This window comes from Garra rufa, chromosome 24 (genome assembly GCF_049309525.1).
Source record: "Garra rufa chromosome 24, GarRuf1.0, whole genome shotgun sequence".
Lineage (NCBI taxonomy): Eukaryota > Metazoa > Chordata > Actinopteri > Cypriniformes > Cyprinidae > Garra > Garra rufa.
In genome coordinates, this window is record NC_133384.1 from 22,017,233 (window position 1) to 22,045,122 (window position 27,890).

The 27,890-nt window shown below is 35.8% G+C and overlaps 1 protein-coding gene across 1 annotated transcript in view; it reads right to left on the reverse strand.

Annotated features, from left to right (window-relative positions):
- ctnnd2a (catenin (cadherin-associated protein), delta 2a) overlaps nucleotides 1-27,890 on the reverse strand; it is a 452,260-nt gene that overhangs the window by 68,875 nt on the left and 355,495 nt on the right. Inside the window, exon 12 of the mRNA XM_073830570.1 lies at nucleotides 13,023-13,206. Within this exon, the coding sequence (XP_073686671.1) occupies nucleotides 13,023-13,206 (184 nt within the window). The remainder of the gene's footprint in view (nucleotides 1-13,022; nucleotides 13,207-27,890) is intronic.

The following is a 27,890-nucleotide window of genomic DNA, read 5'->3' on the forward strand; positions in this document are numbered from 1 at the left end:
TAGCAATGCTCTGCTGAGAGAGCAACAGATCGCACACAAACACACACAACTTGTTTCCTGCTTCAAAACAGCCCAAACCACACTGCTAGCCCTAAAAGTTAGCTTTTTAATTAATAATAGAAGCTTGGGCGAGTCTTTTGTGCTAGCATTGACATCTTTGGCTATTAGTAAAGGCTTGAACAGCGTAGTAAGAAAGTAGTTCTACATACCAAAGAGCTTTACACTCTTAAAAATAAAGTTTCTTTATTGGCATCAATGGTTCCATGAAAAACCTTAAACATCTATGGAACCTTTCAAATGCAGAAAAGGTTCTTTATTGTTGAAAAAGTTCCATGAAGAACCTTGAACATCTACGGAATCTTTCAAAAGCAGAAAAGGTTCTTTATTGTTGAAAAAGTTCCATGAAGAACCTTGAACATCCATAGAACTTTTCAAATGCAGAAAAGGTTCTTTATAGTCAAAACAGTTCCACGAAGAACCTTAAACATCCACAAAACCTTTCAAATGCAAAAAAGGTTCTTTAGAGTTGAAAAAGTTCCATGAATTACTTGAACATCCATGAAATCTTTCAAATGCAAAAATCTTTCTTTATAGTCTAAATAGTTCCAAGAAGAACCTTGAACATCTACGGAATCTTTCACATGCAGAAAAGGTTCTTTATAGTCGAAAAAGTTTCTTTAGATTTTTAAAATGTTATTTAAAATGGTTCTTTTAGGAACTCTTCACTGAAAGGTTATTTGGGGAACCAAAAATTGTTCTTCTATGGCATCACTGCAAAAACACTGTTTTGGAACCTTTATTTTTTAGTGTAGGGATGAAAACCTGAAATTTGTGTTGAGATAAATGGAATGGTAGACTTTAAAATGTAACTTTGTATGTTCATTTTCCATAATTCATTGGTACAGTTTCAATCAAGAAACTGCCGTCAGTGTTTAACAGTTATCTGAAGAATGCCAACGTTAATCAACACAATTAGCATCATGATTGAAGTTTAAGGCCCAATCCCAATTAAATTTTCTACCCCTTCGCCTACCCCTCGCCCCTTCCCCTTGTCCCTTGAAACAAAGAGGAAAGGAGAAGGGCTAAAATATTACCCCTAAGAAAGGGGTAATAGTAAATGTAGTGGGACACCACTACAACACTGTTATATGTCATAGTACGTTGTCGCTAGTTCCTAATGTTGTGTCAGAGGACATGCGCAGATGTTTATCACACATTTCAAGATGTCAAAAATGTTGTCATGTTGCAAAAAGTACAAATGTACGGTGTACCCAGCGTTCATTCACATGTGGCCGTAAGCAAAACATTTAAATTACTGGTGCGGAAGGCGGAGCGGGCGCAGGTGCATTAGGCGCAATTATCAAATACATTTCAAAGCAAGCCGGCGCCACGGTCCTGACTGCATCATCACTGTCTTTATTGGGTGTTTTTAGCGAATATTTACATTTATTTACATGACTGGATGTGGTGGACTGCTATGATTTTGGCTAATGCAGGACACTACTGAATAATGCGCATCAGAGGGGATTTAAAAAGTGGAAGTGTGTATACACCGTATACCTACGTACACCTTCCACTACACCACCGTTGCAAATTGCCGTGCCACTGGTCTTTCTTCTCACATGCAGTCAAGTGTATATGACATAAAAATATATTTTGTAATATTGTGCAATCAGTGCTATCTGCTAGCAAACTTTAGCGATTTTTTTTGCAAACGTATATTTACAAAACAACACCATAAACACAAACACAAGATTGAAGGTAATATACAGTCGTAGCCAAAAGTTCTGAGAATTACATAAATATTGGAAATTGGAAAAGTTGCTGCTTAAGTTTTTATAATAGCAATTTGCATATACTCCAGAATGTTATGAAGAGTGATCAGATGAATTGCATAGTCCTTCTTTGCCATGAAAATTAACTTAATCCCGAAAAAAACTTTCCACTGCATTGTTAAGAAGGCTTCAGGGCGTCCAAGAAAGTCCAGCAAGTGCCAGGATCGTCTCCTAAAGAGGATTCAGCTGCGGGATCGGAGTGCCACCAGTGCAGAGCTTGCTCAGGAATGGCAGCAGGCAGGTGTGAGCGCATCTGCACGCACAGTGAGGCCAAGACTTTTGGAAGATGGCCTGGTGTCAAGAAGGGCAGCAAAGAAGCCACTTCTCTCCAAAAAAAAAACATCAGGGACAGATTGATATTCTGCAAAAAGTATGGCGAATGGACTGCTGAGGACTGGGGCAAAGTCATATTCTCCGATGAAGCCTCTTTCCGATTGTTTGGGGCATCTGGAAAAAGGCTTGGCCGGAGAAGAAAAGGTGAGCGCTACCATCAGTCCTGTGTCATGCCAACAGTAAAGCATCCTGAGACCATTCATGTGTGGGGGTTACTTCTCATCCAAGGGAGTGGGCTCACTCACAATTTTGCCCAAAAACACAGCCATGAATAAAGAATGGTACCAAAACACCCTCCAACAGCAACTTCTTCCAACAATCCAACAACAGTTTGGTGAAGAACAATGCATTTTCCAGCACGATGGAGCACCGTGCCATAAGGCAGAAGTGATAACTAAGTGGCTCGGGGACCAAAACGTTGACATTTTGGGTCCATGGCCTGGAAACTCCCCAGATCTTAAAATTTGTGGTCAATCCTCAAGAGGCGGGTGGACAAACAAAAACCCACTAATTCTGACAAACTCCAAGAAGTGATTATGAAAGAATGGGTTGCTGTCAGTCAGGATTAGGCCCAGAAGTTGATTGAGAGCATGCCCAGTCGAACTGCAGAGGTCCTGAAAAAGAAGGGCCAACACTGCAAATACTGACTCTTTGCATAAATGTCATGTAATTGTCGATAAAAGCCTTTGAAACGTATGAAGTGCTTGTAATTATATTTCAGTTCATCACAGAAACAACTGAAACAAAGATCTAAAAGCAGTTGAGCAGCAAATTTTGTGAAAACTAATATTTGTGTCATTCTCAAAAATTTTGGCCACGACTGTACATATAATGAAACATTGTCATAAAAATCCTTATTAAAGGCAAAAATTACTTGCATTTATGGGTCTGCTTGCTCGAGTGAGCAGCCATGTTGGAAATTTCTCTTAGCCCTTCGTTTGAAGTGAGGTCCCGAAAAATCTTCGTTTGGAGGGCTATCTGGCCCTTCCCCTTACCCCTACCCCTCCAACCAAAAGAGAAATGAGACACCCCTACCCCTTCACATGAACGTGCCAAACGGAGGGGTAGGGCTAAGTGTAGGGGTAAGGGGTAGAATTGGGATTGAGCCTAAGTCTTACTTGAGGTCACATGACTCACCGTGAATCGTCAGGCGTGCTCCGGCTAATTTTCCACAATTAATGAGCCCTTTAGATTTTATTGCTTATTCATTTACTTTAATTTCTGTCATTCACACACTCCATCTAATTAATTAGCACACTTTGTTAGCAAATTACTTATTGAACACAATTAGTGCTGTTTTCAATCAAGCACACCTTAAAAATTCCTTACAAGGAGAAAAGTCTGTGCCTTAGCGTTTTAATGGCCTTGCTTAAATGAACTATTCAACAGCTACAATATGCTTGTGTAAAAATAAACACAAACCACTTATTCAGCTGGTGACCACTGGGAATATAGAGGAAATGTCATCATCAGACTTACTTAGTATTTGAACGCTGCAGGAAGCGGATTTTGACAGGTTGTCTGTTTAGGTGAATTGTGAGTTTTCGTGACAGCAGCCAAAATGAAGACATGCCAGGTCTCTAGTTGGCTGACACTAGGGCTGGGGTGGTTATCACGGTTACAGAAGCCAAATGGCAGGGAGAGCTAGAAGCACCTGAACATCTGGAGCACCAACAGCACAATTTCCCCTTACTGCAGTGCAACACGAACCTCCACAGCTGCTCAAATACTGAACACAATCACCTGCTGTGAGAAAAGAGCTGCTTCAGTGTCTTATGAAGCCTATCAAAGAGTGTTTATACTTCAGCAATGTCTGTTAAAGGGATAGTTCACCCAAAAATGAAAATTCTGTCGTTAATTACTCCCTCTCATGTTGTTCCAAACTTGTAAGACCTCCGTTCATCTTTAAAACACAAATTAAGATATTTTGGATGAAATCCAAGAGCTTTCTGACCCTGCATAGACAGCAATGTAACTGACACATTCAAGGCACATAAAGGTACATATCGTTAAAATAGTCCATGTGACATCAGTGGTTCAACTGTAATGTTATAAAGCTACAAGAATGCTCTTGGATTTCATCAAAAATATCTTAATTTGTGTTCTAAAGATGAAAAAAGGTCCTATGGGTTTGGAACGACATATGGGTGAGTAATTAATGACAAAATTTACATAAATTATGTGGTGAACTATCCCTTTCAGTGTCTTAGAAAACATATTGAAGAAAATATGGTTTTCACAAAGATATTTGGTATTATTTTGCATCAACTAAAATGTATTTTGTTGACTAAAAATCAGATGCCATTTTAGTCAAAGTAAAATTGATTAAAATGAATATGGCGTGACAAAACAACAACAAAATGATGACGATATTTTCATCAAAAGTCAAAAACTAGGTCTAAATCATAGAAATAAATAAAACATGTACACTAACAGTCAAAAGTTTTTGAACAGTAAAATGTTTAACGTTTTTTTTTTAAAGAAGTCTCTTCTGCTCATCAAGCCTGCATTTATTTAATCAAAAAAAAAAAAAAAACATTAAACAGTAACATATTAGAAATATTTTTATTATTTAAAATAACTGAATATTTTTTTAAATGTAATTTAGGCTGTGATCTAAAAGCTGAATTTTTAGCATCATTACTCTAGTCACATGATCCTTCAGAAATAATTATAATATTTTGATTTGCTGCTTAAAAACAAAACAAAACCAAACATTTTGTACTGTTTTGCTGTACTTTGATTCAAATGCAGGCTTGGTGAGCAGAAGAGACCTTTTAAAAAAAAACATTTAAATCTTAATGTTCAAAAACTTTTGGCTGGTAGTGTAATTACATCTGTAATTAATTTCTGTAATTGCATTTAAAATTACACTGTTGACCCATCTCTTACACCCAAACCTGTCTCTAACCTTAACCATATCCCACCTCAATAGCAGCAAAAGTATTTTGCAATACAATATAAACACAATAACTACACTGTACTTTTTTTGAAGTACATACACTCTTAAAAATATAGGTGCTTTAATGGTTCTTCACAGTGATGCCGTAGAAGAACCATTTTTGGTTCCACAAAGAAACATTCAGTCAAAGGGAGAAAATTCAGTTTCTAGGGAGAAAAATGTAACATTGGTCTACCTAAACTCAAGTTCTCCCATCTACTCTTTGATCTCACTATAGGAAAAGTGCATTTCGCCTTAATCAACATTTGAGGGTTTGAGGGAAGCTCTGACACAATTATGAAAGGAAAAGATTCGTAAGAGCGGGCAGCCGTTCAGGTTCGATTAAGATCCTACTGACAGCTGGTGAGCTGCCGAACAGAGCACGGAGCTCTTTAACTGTGTAAATGGCTGATTCATCCATTCACTGAAGTCTGACAGAGAAGGCGAGAAGGAAAATCCTATGTTGTGATGCCTTTTTGGGATGTCATGAGGGATTGTGCTTTGTGGCTGAGAAAATCTCTTTCTATTAGATAGATTTTTGTGCCCACGGAGACCCGCAGGTTTCAGAAATTTGATTTCTGCTTGTGGAAGTGATTTACAGCAGCAGTGTGTCAAACTCCCATCGGGACGAGGCTCAATTCCAGAAACACTGCTTCACTGATTTTCAATGGCTTGCTCAAGTGTTCCCGCCTCCAAGGAAGAGAAAAAATCCCACCCTGACGAACATCATCCATCTGAATTGAAGTATTTAATTGTCAGAAACTGGGAGAAATTGACAGCTCGACTGTCTCCAAAGTGATACCCAGTTGAGACAGTGAGAATGTAACGTAAATGCCTCAGTCAAATTATCATGAATTATTTTCTGGGTACCTGAAGTATTTGAAGCAAAGCATTCAGCATTTTTTTTTGTTTTAATGTTCCTTTTTGCTTACACGCTAAATAAAACATTTTGAAATTGTTTAGAACTATGCATGACTGATTCAAGATGGTAACTCATATTTCTGAAGGAGCTGTTCAACAAACTAAGAAACATTTGCTTGTGAATTACACTACTGTATACTGGTCTTGATTCACTTGATTGCTATGTGTTTTTGATTCACTAAAAGAAATAGACTTGCTGTATGTTTTTCACTCACTAAAAAGAACCAGCTTATAAGAATCATTTGATTGTAAATCACAACACAATGGACTTGCTATACAGTATGTTTCTCAATCACTAAACAGAACCTTCAATTCTTTTGTTAGTATATCACAATTTTCTGGTCTCGCCGTGGACTTTTAAGAGCCATTTATCTATTTCCTTGAGAATTACACTGTACTGGCCTTACTATGCATTTCTGATTAACGAAATCAGAAATGCATAGTAATGCTTGTGAATCAATTACACTGGTCTTGCTGTATGTTTTCCACTCACTAAAAAGAATCTGTTTGTAAGAGTCATTTGCTTGTGAATCACACTGCACTGTTACTTATTCTTATTACTTATTCACTAAACAGAATCTGTTCATACAAATCATTTGCTCGTAAATCACACTTTTTAGGTCCCGTTACAGACTTTTAAAAGCCATTTGTCCATTTCCTTGAGAGTTACACTATACTGGTCTTGCTAAGCATTCATGATTCACTAAAAGAAGCTGTTCTTAAGAGTCATTTGCTTGTAAATCATACTGAACGGGTACTGCTGTTTATTTATTATTAATTGAAAAGAACTGTTCATAAGAGCCATTTGCCCATACATCACATTACACTGGTCTTACTGTATGTTTTCGATTCACTAAAAAGAACCAACTCTCAGGAGCCATTTGTCCACTTGTTTGAGATTGCGAATACATAGTTTGCATTGATCATAAGAGCCATTTGTTCTTGAATCAAACTGCACTGGTCTCACTGTATGTTCTTGATTCACTAAAATGAACCCGTTCATAAGAGTCATTTGCTTGTGTATGTTTTTTACTCACTGAAAATATCCATGCTTGCGAATCACACTATAGCGGTCTTGCTTTATGTTTCTTTATGGAACCATTTAGACAAAAAAGGTTCTTCTATGGCATCGTGAAGCACCTTTATTTTTAAGAGTGTAAAATGGACTTATGAGAATCATTTGCTTGTGAATCACATCACATTGGTCTTGCTATATGTTTCTCATTCACTATACAGAACCAGTCCATTAAAATGTAACTTGCTCAAAAATCCAACTTGCAGAGGACTAAGAGCCATTTGTCCATTTCCTCGAGAATTACACTGGTTTTGCTAAAAGAACATGTTAATTAGAATCATTTACTTGTGAATCACACTACACTTGTCTTGCTGCATGTTTATGATTCTATAAAAAGAACTGGAAAGATTGTGGAAATATTATTGAAAGAACTGTGGAAAATCCATATTAGATTTCTAAACTCATACATGACATTAAATAATCACAGCACATGCATTTATTAAACTATAATAAGCTACTAGCTGTGCGTATGAATGAAAATGCAGCAGAGGAAATGTATGGTCCACAATCACATGGTCTGCATAAGATACACATTTTACTTTCTGAAGCGTGTGCGTATTTGACAGACTAATATGCGGAGGATGGTAATTGCCTCTTTACAGCGCTCCTACAGAAGATGATTTGTTGAAACACAAGACACTGCCATTCACTCTGAGGAGTAAATCACTGCTGGAGCCACAAGCAGAGTTGTTATTTAGAGGAAAACGAAATCATAGACGTATCAGTCTGTATTTGCATAGAGTACATGCACATCTGTTCACGTAAAATCTTGTACAGAAAGTCAAAATACAACTGATAACAAACTAAGTTTAGTGAAACTGCAAAAGTTCTCCAAGTATGGCTTAAAAAAAAGTTTCATTTGTTTAGGAAATCTTAAAAGGAAACTGGGAAAGCAAACAAAAGCAGCGTGTTCCTGCAGCACTGACTTTAATGTAGTTTAATACTGCGCTGTTGCTATGGATACAAGAATAAAGCCTTACGTGAGACTGATACTCAACCCAAGAGAATCAACACTTTCTCGGTTATTTTTCAACCAACTCTTCACAACAAGAAGCTATGTATAAATCATAATAAGCTAGATTTGCACGCCACATAAACATCATTATGCATTATTGTATAAATCATGAATCAGATGCTTTGTGGCCTCTTCCTTCAAGCAGAAGAGACAGGAGCGATACGGCAAATCTTTACTCAACGTGACAAAGCCGCACAGGTTATGATTCAGCTTTACCCGCGGGCGATCTAGAGTTACGAATGAACTGAACAGACGTGGCTGGGGGAAACGGCTTGTCAGGCTTGTTCCTCATTCCGTATGGAACAGGAAGGAGGTGTAAAAAATAAAAAGCTCTTGTTTTTTTGTCAGCTCATCAAAGGAAGCATCGTTCTCAGCGGTCCAGATATGAAACTCTCTTCTCTACATCACGTGGCCAGCTGTCATAGAAACAACAGCACTGTGCAACCCACAATCTGTTCTTAATGAGAGATCTAGAGATCTGCCTTTTTCGGCCCATTTACAGTCGATGGAGTTGTGAATGTGTCTGCGTTCCAAACAGATACCATATGTGAATATTTTTTAAATGCAATCTGGGCTTTCTCAGGTATATGTGAATGAAGTCTTTTTCATTCAGATTAATTCCTTTGAGGACAAGAGCCACCACTTAGATGAATGCTGTTGTTCAAAAGTTGTAGGTTGGTAAGCTTTTTCATGTTTTTGAAATAAGTGTCTTATGCTCACCAAGGCTGCTTTTTTAAAAATAATAATACATTATAAAGAGTAATAATTTGAAACTTTTTATTATTTAAAAATAATCTTTTCTATCTGAATATATTGTAACATTTATTTATGTGTGCTGCTTAATATTTGTGGAAATGTACTTTTTTTATTCAACTTTAATTCTTTGATGAACAGAATTCAAGAGAACAGCATTTATTTGAAATAGATTTTTTAGAATGTTATAAATGTCTTCACTGTCAGTTTTGATTATTTTGTGTTCTTCCTCAATTAAAGTATCAATTTCTGTCAGAAAAAAGCCTTTTGAAGGGTGTACACGCCATTACACATTTCTGTGTAAATCCAACATTAAAGTCGAGCAAAAATGATTAATGTAACCATTTTAAAGAAAAAAGGATGTTTTGGCACAGCTGGTTTGCACCGTTGACCAGTGACGTAATATAAGCATTGTTTTACTTTTTAAACCAAAAATTTGGATGAATATCCAACATCAAACTGTCTACATCCTGAAGTTTTGATTGTGGTATCCCAAACACTGTTTTTATATGTAAACTAACAACGCTTCATATAATATTGTTCATGTGGCTTCTTATTTTTATGTCAGACCTTTCAGACATATTTGTTTTACACTGGCTCGTTCACCAGATGTGGTAACATATTTTACCTGCAAATACAATTAGCTTACTTGCTTTTAACAGAAAGCTAAAACTAATCACCTATCTGAACGATTGGGCTAGTGCTGCTCCCTCAAGAAAGTTTATCATCTTGCGTGTTTTAAGTCTGGTCAGTTTAAACATTAAAGGCCTGGTTTCACAGATAGGGCTTAGACTAATTAGTTCAATTAGGGCATTTAAGTAATTTTTATAAATGTGCTTAGAAAAACAACATTACTGGTGTGCATCTTGAGACAAAACAAAGGCACTGATCAATTTTTAGATGAGTCAGAGTGTTTCTTTCAGTTCAAAAAACAGACTTTGAAACAGCTGAAACAGCTCAGACTTACATTTTAGTCCAGTACTAGGCTTAAGACCAGTGTTGGGAGTAACGCATTACAAAAGTAATATGTTACAGTAGTTTATTACTTTTTGCTGTAACGCGGTAATATAACGCATTACTAATACAATTTGGGTAATAATATTACTCGTTACAATCTCAGTAACGCAAGTTACATCAACATATTTTAACTCAACATTAATTTGTGAATTAAAAAAGTCCACAAGTAAAATATTTTGTCTTCCTGTTGCTGGAATTCGATGGTTGAGATGACTGCAGAGACGGATTCTACATTTATGAGATGGACGCACTCCCGTTATGGAGAAACAGCACGAGTAACTCCTAGAAACATCTAGACTGGTGCCAGTAACACTAAACTAATGATGAGAGCTGCGGAGTCGGAGAAGAGAAAAAATGACGGACGAGCGCATAAGCAACAAAAAATAAGCTAAAATGACTAAATCTGTTTTAATTAAATCATAGTCCGCATATAAAATGGATGAATACGCGAAATATATCTGATTTTCAAAACGAAAAGACTGAGTGACATATGCTGCTGAGTTTGGTTCACTTTTGTGTGGAGTGGCGCTCTATGAAAGTTCACGGAAAGGAAACCAAGATGACAGAAATAAAAGTAAACACACTGCAGTTATAAATGATCTGTATGACCAAAAATGACGGAGTTATTCCGCTATTCGATTGCCCCGGCGCCTCACGCACACACAGCGTTGCAAAAGTTGCAGTCTGTTAATTATAAGAATAAAATACAGTCACTGGTCAAATGAAATAGTGCGTACTGCATAGTATCCGTGCCGTCAGCCTGAGCTCGGGCCAAACACATATTTGCTCATGTGAGGAGGATGTTTTATAAGCGCGTTAAGTACAAATCCTGGTTTACATAATAGTTTAGCATTCAAATACATCACGAATATGGACACATTTAATTGGATTGATGCAGAATGAGAGAGGTAGGCTGCACGAGAACAACACCGTTTGTTTTTAGTTTCGCTTTTACCCTCATTCGTTTTGGCTTGTTTAGCAACTTGTATTCTTCATTCTTGGTTGTTCTGAAAACCATTTAAAATAGCCTATAGGCTATTCATTGTGTTTAATGATTGTACATTATAACACTTCGCTTTATTTACCGGTGTTATTTCTGAAAGTATTAATGAGTTTTGTGCTTATCTGTGTTTAACCTAAACTACAACGTAACATTAATAGACATACCGGTAGGCCTACCTAAATATGTTTTTATAATTTTATGCTAGCTATCCTAAATTTAATGTATAATGAGCAGCTATAAACTTTTTTTTGGCATTTTATAATCTGTGGATATTTTGATGAAAGTAACTCAACAGTAACTTAAAAGTAGTGTAACGCATTACAATTTAGAGACAGTAATATTGTAATGTAACTAATTACTATTAAAAGACAGTAACTAGTAATATATAATGTATTACGTTTTGGAAGTAACTTGCACAACACTGCTTAAGACTTATCTGTGAAACCGAGGGAAAGTGTTTTAACCTATTCAAGCGCAAGACAACGCGAAAGAGATTTCAATACGGTACTCGCATGCACAAAAAGCCACAGCTCGGACTGTACATGAGTACCAAATTGAGTTCTCTTTCATGTCTTCTTCAGAAAATGCACACAATATTATGTCAAAATGGCTGTTTTGATGAGTATAGTATTGTTTCTGACCTGCTCTTCACCCCAGACCAGCAGGTTCACGACTTCTTCCACCCGTAACAGTATTAGTACTCGGTCCCCTCACTGTATCAGCTCAAATGCATAAGTGATTGCATTTATTATGGGTTCAACAGTCTTTTTAAGTTTGTCTTCCTCCATTTCACAACAAACGTGTATTTAAAAAGTAAAGAAATGTTCACATTACTTCACTAGCCAATGGAGCAAACCAACCCAGTAACGTCACACGCTGTGGTATTGCAAGATGACGGCACCCTTGCTCCGAAAGCTGTAACAAAACATCCTTTGTTCTTTTAAAAATGGTTACATTAATTGTGTTAGTTCTCCTTTTTTTTTATTAAAGTGGAAATCAGTTTACTACAAACAGTCAGTAAACTTGACTGACTGCTTCACTTTCAGTTTAAAGCATAAGTTCACCTCCAGAATAAAAATTTCCTGATAATTTACTCACCCCCATGCGATCCAAGATGTTAGAAATGAAGATTTTTGAGGAAAACAGTCAAGGATTTTTTTCCGTATAGTGGACTTTAATGGGGATCAGAGGGTTAAAGGTCCAAATTGTGGTTTCAATGCTGTTACAGAGGGCTCTGCACAATCCCAGCTGAGAAATAAGGGTCTTATGTAGTAAAACAATTGGCCATTTTCTTAAAACAATAAAATTGTATTTACTTTTTAACCACAAATGCTTGTCTTGCAGCAATCCGACCTCACACATTACGGAATCACGTTGGAATGGTCACGCATGACGTAGACAGAAGTACCGACCCAGTGTTTACAAAGTGAACATGCAAAGAAAGTCAAGTGTCCTTTACAAAAAAAGGGTAAAACAATGATGTTGGACAATTTTGAAGTTGGAGGAGAAAGTTTTTCACCCTACCTTACCTTTTTGAACCAGAGTACACAAGATGAGCATTTGTGGTTATTTTTTGTAGAAAATGGCAGATTGTTTTGCTAGATAAGACCCTTATTCCTCATCTGGGATCAAGTAGAGCCCTTTGAAGATGCACTAAAACTGGAATTTGGACCTTTAACCGATTGATCCCCATTGAAGTCCACTATATGGAGAAAAAATGCTAGAATGTTTTCTTCAAAAATCTAAATTTCTTTGTGACTGAAGACAGAAAGACATGAACATCTTGGATCACATAGGGGTGAGTACATTATGGGGATTTTTTTTTTTCTGGAAGTGAACTCCTTTAAGTCAGTCTTATGTAGAACAACACATTCATTTCAGTGTGGCAGTTTTGGCACAAGTGGGTCTGAGACAGCGCATACAGTCTGCAGTCATGTTTTTCCAAACCCGTAAGACTTTCTTCACTCTCTGAACCTCTTTATTTTCATTATATGGATAAAAACAGTTGAAACACTTTGTAAAATAGCTTCTTTTATGTTCTGCAGAAGTCATACAGGTTTGGAATGAAATGAGAGTAAAAACTATTCCTGTAAACGAACGTTCTATAAGAAAAGCACACACAGACTCACCTCAGGCAGCCGGTGGCATTGCGAAGTACTTGTGACGTGTGCATTTGAAGCTTGCGATCCTCCTGATGTGGGGACACGTCCCAGGTGGAATGGGGTATAATCACGGTGTTGGTCAAGACGGCTAGAGCGTCCTGGATTATAGGCATCTTCAGAGCATCACACGAGGATAGGTTCCACAACACACCTGCACAAGACAAACACAAAAGCACAGAGGTTAAAATCGAAAATAGGTAGAGCCACCTCTTTTGCAATGCACTGCAAAAATGCTTTTCTTACTTTTTTTTGTCTTGTTTCCAGCTGAAATATCAAAAAATTCTTAAATCAAGAAGGATTTTCTAGACAAGTAAAAAATATAGCAAAATTATCTGCCAATGAGGTAAGCCAAAAAATCTTATTTCAAACAGAAAAGCATTTTTGCAGTGCATTATGCAAACTATTAAAGGAATAATTTACCCAAAAATGAAAGTTTAATGACAATGTACTCACCCCCAGGCCTTCTAAGATATAGATGAGGTTGTTAATTGGAATAGATTTGCAGAAATTCAGCATTAGATCACTTGCTCACCAATGGATGCTCTGCGGTGAATGGGTGCCATCAGAATGAAAGTTCAAAAACATCACAATAATTCACAATACGACTCCAGTTCATCAACTAACATCTTGCAAAGCGAAAAGGCCAATGTTTATAAGTGATAAATGGATAATTATGACATTTTAACTTCAAACCCCTTAGCTTTCGGCTAAAATCGGTCCTTCATCCAAAATGAATGAAAAAGTGGAAAAATTTCGTCTGAATCAAAAGAAATATAAGCATTTACAAGTGAAAACAGTCTAAAACAGTTCTAAACTATTCTAAAACACACAGCTTTTCACTTCAAATGACATTATTTGATGGATTGGAATCGTGTTGTGGATTATTCCAATTTTATCAGCTGTTTTGACGGCACCTTTTCACTGCAGAGGATCCATTGGTGAGCAAATTATGTAATGCTAAATTTCTCCAAATCTGTTCTGATGAAGAAATAAACTAATTTTCTTCTTGGGCAGCCTGAGGGTGAGTATTTTTAGTACATTTTCATTTTTGGGTGAACTGTTCCTTCAACATTTAAATGGTGTATATTTCGAGGCCCCTGTTTGAAAGTGACTGCAGCATTGCGCAAGAAATAATGCTTTTCTATTATTACTATTTCAGGGGGTAAAAAATTCATAGAACATTGTCAAATCTGTGCTTGAGCTAGCCTACGACAGGTTTTGACAACATCTCACACAGACTCAGAGACCCACAAAAATGTAGAGCTGAACACCGGAGGAAAAAACATAATTTGACAAGCTATAGAGCCTGCGGTCTCACATTACAATGGCGGTCTCACAGCATTTTACCAAACTCCTTCACAGCTTCGCCAAGACTCAGAGGGAGGACTTATGCGATATGATTTACTAGATGTAATTCACAACTACTGTAGATCAAACATGCTACATCAAACAGAATTTCTTAGTCGGCTGATATTAAAGTAACAAGGCTAACTGTTACAGACAGGATACTGCACCCAAAAATGAAAATTCTGTCATTAATTACTCACCTTCATGTTGTTCCCAAGCCATAAGACCCATAAGAAATTTTCATTTTTGGGTGAATTAAACCTTTAAAAACATGCCTAGACACGTCCCTGTTATCGTTATCACTGCAGCTATTAGAGATTTCTGAAAGCCATTCTTACAGAAACGTCATATTTGCCTCAGACAGTCAAATATAAATGATTAAGAAGTCATTAGCATTTTAATTTTTGTTTAGGAATTGAAAATGACAGTGGAAGAGACAATCAAAACATTTGTTCAGTCAAGACCTTTTGTTTCCAACATGTAATGTATGCAGTTCGATGGCGGCTGCAGTATGTTGAAAGATCTGAAGGATAAAAAGTGAAGCTAAAACTGTATATTCGCATATATTTGTGTGGGAGGTCTGTCTTTAACTAGCAGAGATCAACCACCCATATTCATGCTGTGATTGTGACTACACAGCCATGTCCTTTATTACTGGTAAGAAAAGCCACTAATTTTCATGTTTTTGACAAGAAACAATGCACCTAATTAGACTTTCAAACATGCCAATTACTGCGTCTCTTCCTCCAGAGGCCAAAGACAAAATTCATACAATTCTACAGTTGACTAACTATATCAACACAACTAAAGGCTTCGTCAGTTTGTAAGCAAACATCTCACGACCTGCAGACAGCATTAAATTTCCTTACGTCACCATGGTGTTAGTCGTAAGTCAAACACACATTTCATATGATGTAATTTAATGTACATACAGTATACTAGAGTGTAAAAGTTCACACTAAGATATTTACATTAAAGAGAGTCAAGAAAGAGGAGGTCAATGCCTAACATGAACTCTTTGGTTTCCAACTGTCTTCAAAATATGTTCATTTGTGTTCAACAGACGACAGAAACTAATACAGGTGGAACTTGAGGGTCCAGAATCCAAGATGTTCATGTTTTTCTTTCTCCAGTCGAAAAGAAATGAAGGTTTTTGAGGAAAACATTACAGGATTTTTCTCCATATAGTGGATTTCAATGGGTGCCAATGGGTTTAAAGTCCAAATTGCAGTTTCAATGCAGCTTCAAAGGGCTCTACACGATCCCAGCCAAAGAATAAGGGTCTTTTCTAGTAAAGCAAGTACGACTTCACGCATTACGTAATCACGTTTGGGAACCAAAAATGGTTCTTCTATGGCATCACTGTAAAAACACCCTTTAAGAACCTTTATTTTTAAAAGTGTAGATATAAGGGCTATGTTTACACTGGTGCATTTTTGCTTTAAAATGGCGTTTTAAAAAAGATTGTCTGACGACTGAAAAAGCATGTTATGTAACCATTCATTCACATTGTAGCATTGTGGTACGCAAGACAATAAATAAGATTTATATCCCACTTTTACTGACTTTAAATCACCATTGAAAGATGGCAGCATCATTATCTTATTGTTGTATAGAGATTGGTAGTTATATTAGTAAAATATGTTGACTTTAGCAATCTTTGCTGCATTATGTGCCAATGGTGGCCATTCAAAAATGGGGAAAACAGCACTTTTCAAGTTTTTCTCCAAAGTTTGCATGCCTGTAACTCAAGAACAATTATATTTGAATGCCCTTTTAGATATTGGGTCTTAACAAACTTTCCTTTTGGCATCTTTATTTTTTAAGCCCTATGAGATCTGGTTCCAGAGATACTGGAGCTTCAATATGGCTCCAGGAGTAAATCGTTAAAACGTACACATCTTCAGTGGACAAAAACCAAATGTGGGTCAGTTTAAAAAAATATGATTTTTTCTTTTATTTTAACCCTCTGGGGTCCGAGGGTGTTTTGGGGCCCTGAAGAAGTTAATTTAAAAGACGCATTTCAAAAAGATATGTTTGGAGACTGAGACTGCTGAATGCGAACCCTGTTTATTTTCTTTGTTTTGCAAAAGCATAATGTTTTGCTGATATTTTGAGTGTACACAAATAAAAGTAGACCCTTTACAGATTTAAATGATGTATTACTCTTATATGTACGATCAGAAATGACAGAGAATTTTAGGTTCTTTTTGCTCGTCTCTTTAAACCATGCAACTGGCGTCGCCAGCGTCCCTTTCGACCCCAGGAGGTTAAAGAGGAATGTCTAAAGAACAAATAATGTTAAAACTGGAGATGTATCTCGTTTATTTCTGTCAAGACAACTGCATTAAACATACCAGTCTGAGTGTCATAAACATTTTTTTCCCAAAGTTTGCGTGTCTATAACTCAATAAGTATTAAAGATATTGCAATATGATTTTAGATTCTAGTTCTTCATGAACTTTTCTTTTAGAATCTTAACTTTCAAAACCCTGCATCGTTCAGTCCCAGATATATGGGAATCTCAATGAGGCTCCATGTCCAGATTGTTTAATGTTGCCCATTTTAAATGGTTGAAAACCAAATGTTGGTCACTTTGTGTACAGCTGATACTTATTTTATTTAAAGAACAATGTCTGAAGAAGAAATAATGTTGAAATTAGAATTGTATATTTTCTAGTGGCTCAGAATATTCGAGTCTGTAAAAATGTCAACAAGCTAAAAAAAAAATAAAACCAAATTTTCTTTTGAGAGAATATAATCTTGTTTTACCTCTTTTTGTAATGCCATTTGACTATTTGTGGTTAAAATGTCTATAAATCTGCATTTTTTTTTTTTTTTTTTTAGAAAATGATTTTTTTGCTAGATAAGACCTTTATTTCTTGGCTGGGACCGTGTAGAGCCCTTTGAAGCTGCATTGAAACTGCAATTTGGACCTTCAACCTACTGATCCCCACTGAAGTGCACTATATGAAGCAAAATCCTGGAACATTTTCCTCAAAAACTTTAATTTTCTTTTCAAATAAAAAAAGCAAGACATGAACATCTTGGATGACCTTAGGGTGAGAACATTATAAGTAATTACTCATTCTTGAGGTGAACTAATCCTGTAAGGCTAACACTTTCATATTAAAACTAAAAAAAATAACGTCAATTTTCAATTTCATGGGGACCTCAAATAAAAGGTAGTTGCTGCTCCATCAGGTTCAAGGACCCTTACTATACCATGACAAGTGGTAACAAAAATTCAGGCCACTTACACCATCGATCATCATCTTATTTCAAGTTGCAACAAGAAGAAACTCTTATTAAGGTTGAAGGAGGTCAATTTCAAGCAGTCAATACTAAAACATCCTGCAAATGAGAAATAACCAATTTAGCCATGCGTGTTGCTAATTAGCCAATTCTGAGCTCATCAATATCTCACCTGAGAGAGCTCACTGTCTGAGGCACTAATTTATCCTGACAGATGCTGCATCGCAGAGGATATCTCTAATCTCATCCTAAACCTCTAGAATATTCTAATGTCTAGCAGCTGTATGAAGAGAAATATATTTTTCGAACATTTTCCATGCTAATATAAAAACACAAATATAGCCAAGCACAACAATTATGCTCTAATCAGAAAACAGCAAAGTAGTTAAAATAGATGCGTGCTTTTAGCATGCTCCTGTTTTATTAGATTCACTTTACATTATTTCCGCAGATGCATAACTACGCATTAATCTCTTTGTTGCTGGAAACATTATCAAAGTAGAGGAAATATTTTATAAACATTCAAGGGAAAGGTTGATGACTTGATTGACTTCTGTGAAAGTTTATACATTTTGAAAATGTACATTATAGTTATTTATTTAGCAGAAGCTTTTAGACAAAGTGACTACATGAGCAAAAATACTAGTGTTTAAATGCAGAATTTCAAGAGGTTTAACAAAGCACAGCAGTGATCACCCACTTTTCTCTGGCCTTGGGTCTGAAAGTATTTTTTCAATTTATTTTCTCTAAAGGGATTTTAAAAAAAAGCCAATAGCTCTGAGATGAAATCACAACCTTTGATGTAAAGCAAAAAAAAAAAGTTAATGAAAATCAGTATATATATATTATAATGCTTATGCTTATATATAATTGCGACTGACCTTGGTCTTCAGAATTCATTGGTAGAGTAGTTCGAGTAGTTCAATACTTAAAAAAGTGTTGTGGCATCTGTAGAAGAATATGTCATGAATAATATGTGACTAACTGCTAGGTATTCAGCAAAAATAAAATATTAATAAATAAATAAGTAAAATGAAAAAGAAAAAAACATAAAAATGTGGCTAACTCATAGTATATAGCAAAAAAATTTGATAAAATTAAATAAAATAAGAAAAAATACACAAAATGTGGCTAACCACTAGGTTTATAATAAAAATAAAAAATTTGCTGCTAGGTATTCAGCAAAAAATAAATAAATAAATAATACATACATAAAATGTAACTAACTGCTAGGTATTTAGCAAGAAATAAACTAATATAATGAAGTAAAATTAAATTTAAAAAATACATAAATATGTGACTAACTGCTAGGTATTCAGCAACAACAACAACAAAAAATAAATAAATAAATAAATAAATAAATAAAATAAAATAAAATAAAATAAAATAAAAATGTGACTAATTGCTTTGTATTCAGCAAAAAAAAAAAAAAAAAAAAAAAAAATTGGCTACTGTCAGGTATTTAGTAAAAAAAATAAACTAATGTAATAAAGTAAAATAAAATAAAATTTAAAAAATACATACAAATTCGGCTAACTGATAGGTATCAGCCAAAACATAAAATTAAAATAAAATAATACATACATAAAAATTTGACTAACTGCTGGGTATTCAGCAACAAATAAAATAAAATAAAATAGTTAATTTAGTAAAAAAATAAAATAATATAATAAAGTAAAATAAAAAATACATTAAAATGTGGCTAACTGCTAGACAATCAGCAGAAAATAAATTTGATAAAATACTGTGCAATAAAATAGTGCACAAAAATATGACTAACTGCTAGGTATTCAGCAACAAATAAAATAAAATAAAACAAAATAAAATAAAATAAAATAAAATAAAATGTAACTAATTGCTAGGTATTCAGCAAAAAAATAAAATGATATAATAAAATAAAAAATACATTAAAATATGGCTAACTGCTAGACAATCAGCAGAAAATAAATATAATAAAATATTGCATAAAATGTGACTGCTAGGTATTCAGCAAAAAATAAAATAAAATAAAATAAAACAAAAAATAAAACAAAAATGTCACTAACTGCTAGGTATTCAGCAACAAATAATAATAAAATAAAATAAAATAAAATAAAATAAAAATGTAACTAATTGCTAGGTATTCAGCAAAAAATAAAATGATATAATAAAATAAAAAATAAAAAATACATTTAATACAATAATACAATATAATAAAATATTGCATAAAAATGTGACTGCTAGGTATTCAGCAAAAAATAAAAAATAAAATAAAACAATGCATAAAAATGTGGCTAACTGCTAGGTATTCAGAAAAAAAATACATAAAACTAATTAATTAATTACTTTAAATTACATTTGTGAGATTACAAAAATGAATAATATAAAATATATAATTGTGATTTAAACAAAAAATGTTTAAATCAACTTTATGGTTATGAATTCAGTGCCAATATTTTGTTATTAATTAATAAGTCCATAAAAAATGGACTGTGAATCACAGATTCAAAAGAGGTGAGAGAGATAATGACTGAGATTTAGACAGCCTCGCAAGCACATACACAGAAGTTTAGCTTAATCTCACCTCCTGCTGTACTGAATGAACGGCCTTACAGGGGCTCTGCCATTGCCTGTAATGTGAAGAGCTTCCTGCTAAAAGCCACTTTATGTCACTCAGCGCTACGAAAAAATTAGCAGATGTCAGAAAGGAGGGCAAACTCTAAAAACAGCGATGATGACGAATATCAGAACACGTATGCAACCTATTAGAACGGAGCCAACCTTCAACATCTATCCAGCCGCTCCTTCCCACTGTCCATCATCTCTACAAAGGACAGACGAAATGAGTCAGACCAAACTTCTATTTTTCCCATTTGCTTATCTTCACTTTTCCTCTCCTTCTATACCCCATTCTCTCTCTCTCTCTCTCTCTCTCTCTCTCTCTCTCTCTCTCTTGCTGCCTCCCTCCCTAAGGAAACTACGCACTTTTATGAGTCAGTATGAAGAGGTGGCGGTTGAATAGTTGATGACGTTGACCTTGCCAGCTTTTTGCTCTCAAACACACACACACACACACACACACACACACACACACACACACACACACACACACACACACACACACACACACACACACACACACACACACACACACACATCAACCGTTAGCCTTTAATTCCAGGGCCCAGGAGGACCGGCTGTGGCTGATTGCATGTGGTGGAGAAAAACTTTTCATTCTGATGAACACCTCACCTTTTCACCACAAGCCTTAGAAGGGCAACCTTAGGATTTCTAAACTAAGGTGGGCATGTCAAGCAGAGTAGCTTTATATAAAAATTCACATTTACGTCACAGAGGTTATTAGTAATAACCCACCTGGAAGAGAAATAAGATTCACACCTTGAGCTCGACAATTGCTGTATATTCTCAGAAAAAAAGGTATAAAAGGTATATCAGAATCTGCAAAATGTTAACTATTTTACCAAAATACGAGGGATTCAAGAGAGAAAATTCATATCATTGTTTATTTAGTACTGACCTGAATAAGACATTTCACATAAAAGATGTTTACATATAGTTCACAAGAGAAAATAATAGTTGAATTTATAAAAATGACCCCGTTCAAAAGTTTACACCCCCTTGTTTCTTAATACTGTGTTGTTACCTGAATGATCCACAGCTTTGTTTTGTTTAAGTGATAGCTGTCCTGAACAGTTAAACTACCTGCGGTTCTTTAGAAAAATCTTTCAGGTCCCACAAATTCCTTGGTTTTTCAGCACTTATTGTGTATTTGAACCCTTTCCAACAATAATTGTATGATTCTGAGATCCAACTTTTCAAACTGAGAACAACTGAGGGACTCATATGCAACTATTACAGAAGATTCAAACGCTCACTGATGCTTCAGAAGGAAACATGGTGCACTGAGAACCAGGGGGTGAAAACTTTTGGACTTTAAAGATCGGTAAATTTCACATATTTTTTCTTCTGGGAAACATGTAACTATCTTTTGTAGCCTCTGAAGGGCAGTACTAAATGAAAAAAATATGATATTTAGGCAAAATAAGAAAAATGTACAGATCTCTATTCTGTTCAAAAGTTTTCATCCCCCAGCTTTTAATTCATGGTTTTTCCTTCTGGAGCATCAGTGAGCGTTTAAAACCTTCTGTAATAGTTGCATATGAGACCCTCAGTTGTCCTCAGTGTGAAAAGATGGATCTCAAAATCATACAGTCATTTATACAGTCAAAATCATACAATTGTTGGAAAGGGTTCAAATACACAAAAATGCTAAAAAACATTTTCACAAAGAATTTGGAACCTGTTTTAAAAAAGGTGGATATTGTGTGTATTGTGGTTATAGAGTGTTTTCCTGATGTGTCATCAATCGGCCATATTGGCTGCACTGAACGTAAACAGTGCCACTGAACCGACTGAAACTTGCATATTTTGCTGATTATTGCTGCTGAAAATGGTCAATAATTGTCATGTTTGGGCTGTACTAATTGTACAGACCGGGAAAAACATTTGGAGTACTACAGACTGCCAAAAGTTACAACAAATCAATGAGAAGAGTGGAAAAAACGTCTGAGGAACAAAAGGCATTTGTGGTTGGCCAAACTGAACCCGGATTTCCAGGGCAAGAATCTTGACAACATTCATGTTTGTTCTTATTATTTACAGTCAGGTGAAATATTAGGCTAATATCTTAATTAATACTGCTTGTACGTATCTTAACCACCTCTCAACTTTAGTTTGTCAAAATATTGCGCCCCTTCCTGCTTACTAAGTCTTTCTACTGTATATGATTGAGCAGCTTCAACACGTGTTTTCCCCTGGTTTAGACAGAAAAAAATTAGCAGAACAACGTTTTCAGTAGTAGCCCTGCAGTCCATGCTGTTGTTAACATCTGAGTATCTCCAAAATGGCCACGCATCCGAACTGACCAAACCATGACGCAAGTGCAAACCCTCTATTCCGTGTGTGTTTATGACAGTGTGAGCTACATCTAGCAGTCTTTCGTGGCTCATTTTCTTCTTGACTTTCACTTTCTAAAGTCTTTGGGAAAAAAAGCATGCATTCTGAAAGGGAAGAACAACCTTGATTGCTGAACTGAGAGAGTATCTAATCAGAGACCGCTTCTCATGAGGGAGCATGAGAGAGAAAGAAAGTAAGAGAAAGAGAGGAAGGCTCAATGCTAGAGCACTACAAGGACATAATTGTCGCCAGTGGTGACATTGACCAAGATCAAATCTCATGCCAGCAGAACACAGGCCTAGATTTAGACTGCTTCATTTCACCAGGGTCTCTCACTGTAGGAGCAAAAAATCCCACAGACATCTTTTCTTGACTGCATGACTGACTGTAAATAGCTGAATTTCTCCAATGTAATGGTGCATCATTACTTACAGTGTTTTAAAAGAATTAGTTCACTTCCAGAATAAAAATTCCCTGATCATTTACTCACCTCCATGTCATTCAAGAGGTTTATGTCTTTCTTCAGTTGAAAAGAAATTATAGTGATGAGGTATGAAATTGCTCATAACTCCTAAACATCAGTAGCAAATGGATGCCTCAGATTCGATTGTGAGCCTGACGAAATTTTCGGGTATTTCGCATTTTTTGAAAAACCTACTTTTGCAAACTAGTCCTAGGTTTTTCACCCGATCGGAACCAAACCAGTACAGAAAGATTCTCTGGAGAGTGAATATCAATAATTATAAAACAAAAGTTGAACTTTTGACTCACCGTCGCAAAGGGACGCCAAAACGTTCGAGGCAGGGCCACTTTTAGTAAAATGGCTATTACTCCTGAACAGATTGAGATATCTTCGCCAAACTCAGAAAATTTATGTAAGAGCTTAATCTGAGGTCACAGTAAAAAAGTGTGGAGCTTGGCTACTTGGTGGCACTATAAGAGGGAAAAAAAACATAAAAATGGCTATAACTATGCAACTATTTGTCCTATCAACATGAAAATCGGTGTGCACGGTCTTGGTCCAAAGTGCCACAAGTGTCTAAAAGGACAACATGGCCGGAACTCTGTGGGCCTGTTGACTCACAGCCCCAAAGGTCTGTGAAAAATGTTTTTTCACACATACACACAATATTTGTGTCATATGATAGAACTGATAGAAGAATGATCGAGAAGATATAAAAAGCCTACTTCTGCAATCTAGTCCTAGGTTTTTAGCTCAATCTGAAAAAAAACAAAAAAAAAAAACACTGCAGTACAATTCTCTAGACTCTCTAGGTCAATAATTATCAAAAAAGTTAAAATGTTAAAAGCTATAAGCGGGTCGTTTAGAAAAGGGGCATGTCCAAATTTACCCAAAACCCTATAAAGCCTAAATGGAACCTCAAAACTTCACATATGCTGGTGAGCATATGCAACAGGTGATTCTAAACAAGCATGCAAAGTTTAAAGGAGATCGGACCACAGCTGGCAAAATAAACGATAAAAAACATAATTTTTCTAATGCAAACTACCTGGATTTTTAAATCATTGATTTAGGTGGTTACAGACTTGCTAAATAATGTCTTTTTCATATGTGCTTAGATGTTTTACAGTGCTTGAACCCTGGTAATTAAATAAATGCAGCCTTGGTGAGCATAAGAGACTACTTTCATAAACATTAAGAAATCTTTCTGACCTGAAAACGTTTGAAAGATAGTGTGAATGGATCAAATATGGTTAAACAAAAGTCTCTCATTCTACTTTAAGTGCACTATTTGGAACAGAGCCGTATGTTAGAGCAATGCATCAAGAGACAAAAAGCAGACGCTGAGTGGAATTAGACTAACTAAGCAAGAATCCTCCCTAATTTGAGCATACTATCACACTGCGTAGTGCAATTCAAACACCTCCCGCTGCCAAAGGATTCAGAAAGTTTCTCAGGGGATGCTCTTTTGTCTGGGTTTCTCGCGAGCTTCCTGTTCATGCAGACCAATATTCCATCTGTTCTCCATAGTCATGCGATTCATAAAAGAACATGCACACAAGCTCATGCTCACGAAGCCAAACACTCATCTATTTTTCTTTTACGTTGACTCTGCAGAGCCTCCAAGCACTTCCTTTAGGAAAACTATATGTCAAAATGTGGTGTACAGCAGCTTATTTTGTTTGAGAATGCACGATAAAAGATGAGTCAAGGTTTAAAAGCTTCACAATTCTTCTCTCATAAAACATTTATCAGCACCCACTCAACACAAACTGCAATACTATGCTAAAGTTATATGCTGGAATGATTAGTAATATGCATTGTTAAGAACTTCATTTGAACAAATTAAAGGCGATTTTTTGCACACTCAGATTCCAGATTTTCAAATAATTGCATCTCGACCAAATACTGTACTATCCTAACAAACCATACATCAATGGAAAGCTTTTTTATTCAGATTCCAAATTTCAGATTCCAGTTCCAAAAAAGTGACCCTTATGACTGGTTTTGTGGTCCAGGGTCACATTTAGTTTTAAGATGTTTTCAGTCATCCATACTTCTGTATGCAGGAAGTGGAAGAAAGAAGAAGAAAAACAGAATTGGGCTTGTAAGGATCCTTGCGGTACACCACAAGAAACAGTGACAGAGTGAGATAAATGCTAATGAATTGTTGCCTGTCCGAGAGATATGAAGTTATGAAGCCACTGAAAAGCTTGTACCAATAGCAGACAGACAAGGAGTACTGAATGGATTGTTTTTCAACCTGTCTCTGAACATATTCCAAGATGGAAAGAATTGTCCAGAGTCTCTCTGTCTTTCACCCTCGGTGTTCCCATTCTGGGAAAAGCCTTGCATAAGCCTCACTGGCCTTTGAAGCGAAGCAGACGCTGGCAGCAGGCTGACAGGACACCTGACCATCAGGGTCCAACTGGGTCCATATGGCTACATCTACTTTTCTGCACATTTCTGCAGAGTCAAACAGGCAGGCAAAGCATGACTCAGATGCGCTGCTTTGCTTGAGATTGAGAGGCTGAGAATCCTCTGGGCAGCCGAAGACCTTGAGGCTTCCAGCTTGCTGATTAATTTGTGACAGGAAGTCTCTCTAAGTGCCCCGTGTGCAATGCTTTTAATTTATATGTTAATCTGAATTCAGCGCGTAGCAGGCATTTCCAGAGTGGCTTCGTTTCAAAATCTATCCATTCCGTTACAGAAACAATTTAAAAACATGTTTGGGAATGCAAAGCCTTTGGGGATGTGTTTTTTTGGGGACAGGTGATTTATTTTGCTGAAAATATCTCTTTCCGTACCTCATCGCTAAAAGGTGAAGTAAAAAAAATATAATTGTTAAATTAAAGGAAGAAAAGTTGTAGTGCACATCACACACAATAGTCAAAAGTTTACATACACCTTGCAGATTCTGGAAAATGTTAATTATTTAAAAAAAATAAACGGGATCATACAAAATGCATGCTATTTTTTATTTAGTGCTGACCTGAATAAGATATTTCACATAAAAGATGTTTACATATAGTCCACAAGAGGAAATTATAGTTGAATTTATTAAAATTACCCCATTCAAAAAGTTTACATACACTTGATTCTTAATACTGTGTTGGTACCTGAATGATGCACCGCTGGTTTTTTTTTTTTTTTTTGTTTACTCACAGTTGTTCAGTGTTTGTTCAGTGTCCTGAACAGTTAAACTGCCTGCTGTTCTTCAGAAAAATCCTTCAGGTCCCACAAATTCTTTGGTTTTTCAGCTTTTTTGTGAATTGAAACCCTTTCCAACAATGACTGTATCATTTTGAGATTCATCTTTTCACACTGAGAACAACTGAGGGACTCATATGCAACTATTACTGAAGGTTTAAACGCTCACTGATGTGTCAGAAGGAAATACAATGCATTAAGAGCCGGGGGTGAAAACTTCTGAACAGAATGAAGATGTCTACATTTTTCTTATTTTGCCTTAATATCATACTTTCATTTAGTACTGCCCTTCAGAAGCTACAGAAGATACTTGTTTCCCAGAAGACAAAATAAGTGAAATTTACCCTGATCTTCAAATTCAAAAAAGATGGTTTTCAAAATCATATAGTCATTGTTGGAAAGGGTTCAAATACACAAAAAGCTGAAAAACCAAAGAATTTGTGGGACCTGAAGGATTTTTCAGAAGAACAGCAGGCAGTTTAACTGTTCAGGACAAACAAGGGACTCTATTAACTATCAGTAAACAAACAAAAAAACACAGATCATACAGGTAAGAACACAGTATTAAGAATCAAGTGTATGTAAACTGTTGAACGGGGTCATTTTTATAAATTAGACTTTTTTTTTGTGGACTGTATGTAAACGTCTTTTATGTGAAATGTCTTATTCAGGTCAGTACTAAATACAAAATAACACGCTTTTGTATGATCCCTCTTATTTTGGTAAAATAATTAACATTTTGCAGATTCTGCAAGGTGTATGTAAACTTTTGACTTCAACTGTATATATACCAATGCCGTTTCCTGTCAGGATAGTCTGGAAATATTAAAGTACTACAGAAATAAAGTCATCTAATATTCAAGCATCCCTCCACTGTTCTCTAAATAATAAAAGAAAATAATTAATATACCCACAAGCAAGCATTTCAGATGAGTTCTCACTTTGAAACAGATCACTAGACAAGCAAGTTTGGGGTTTCTGTACTTGTAATTAAAAGAAAATGTCACTCCTGCTAACATCAAAACCTATTTGAACTTAACTCCGTGACTGCACTGGTTTAGAGTGCGAAGATTTCCATTACTCATCATGTTTTAGAGTCTGAAACTAGTAATTAATTACTAAAACTACTAAAATTACCAAAACTGTTTGCACTACAAGCCAGTGCGTTCATAATTAAGATAATACATTAAAATAATATGGTAAGACACACTAATTTGCAATATCAACCTACAAAACGAGACAATAAAGTTGAATGGTCTGACCTAGAGGATGCATAAAGATAAGAAACAGGAATGGAGCTAGCACAGATCCTTGAGGTACACCACGAGAAACAGTGACAGAGCTAGATTTAATGGTAAAACTGTTTGCACTACAAACCAGTGTGTTCATAATTAAGATAATACATTACAATAATATGGTAAGACACACTAATTTGCAATATTAACCAGCAAAACAAGACCATATAGTTGAATGATCTGACCAAGAGGAAGCATAATGATAAGAAACAGAAATGGACCTAGAACAGATCCTTGAGGTACACCAGGAGAAACAGTGACAGAGCTAGATTAATGGGTAAAACAGTTTGCATTACAAACCAGTGTGTT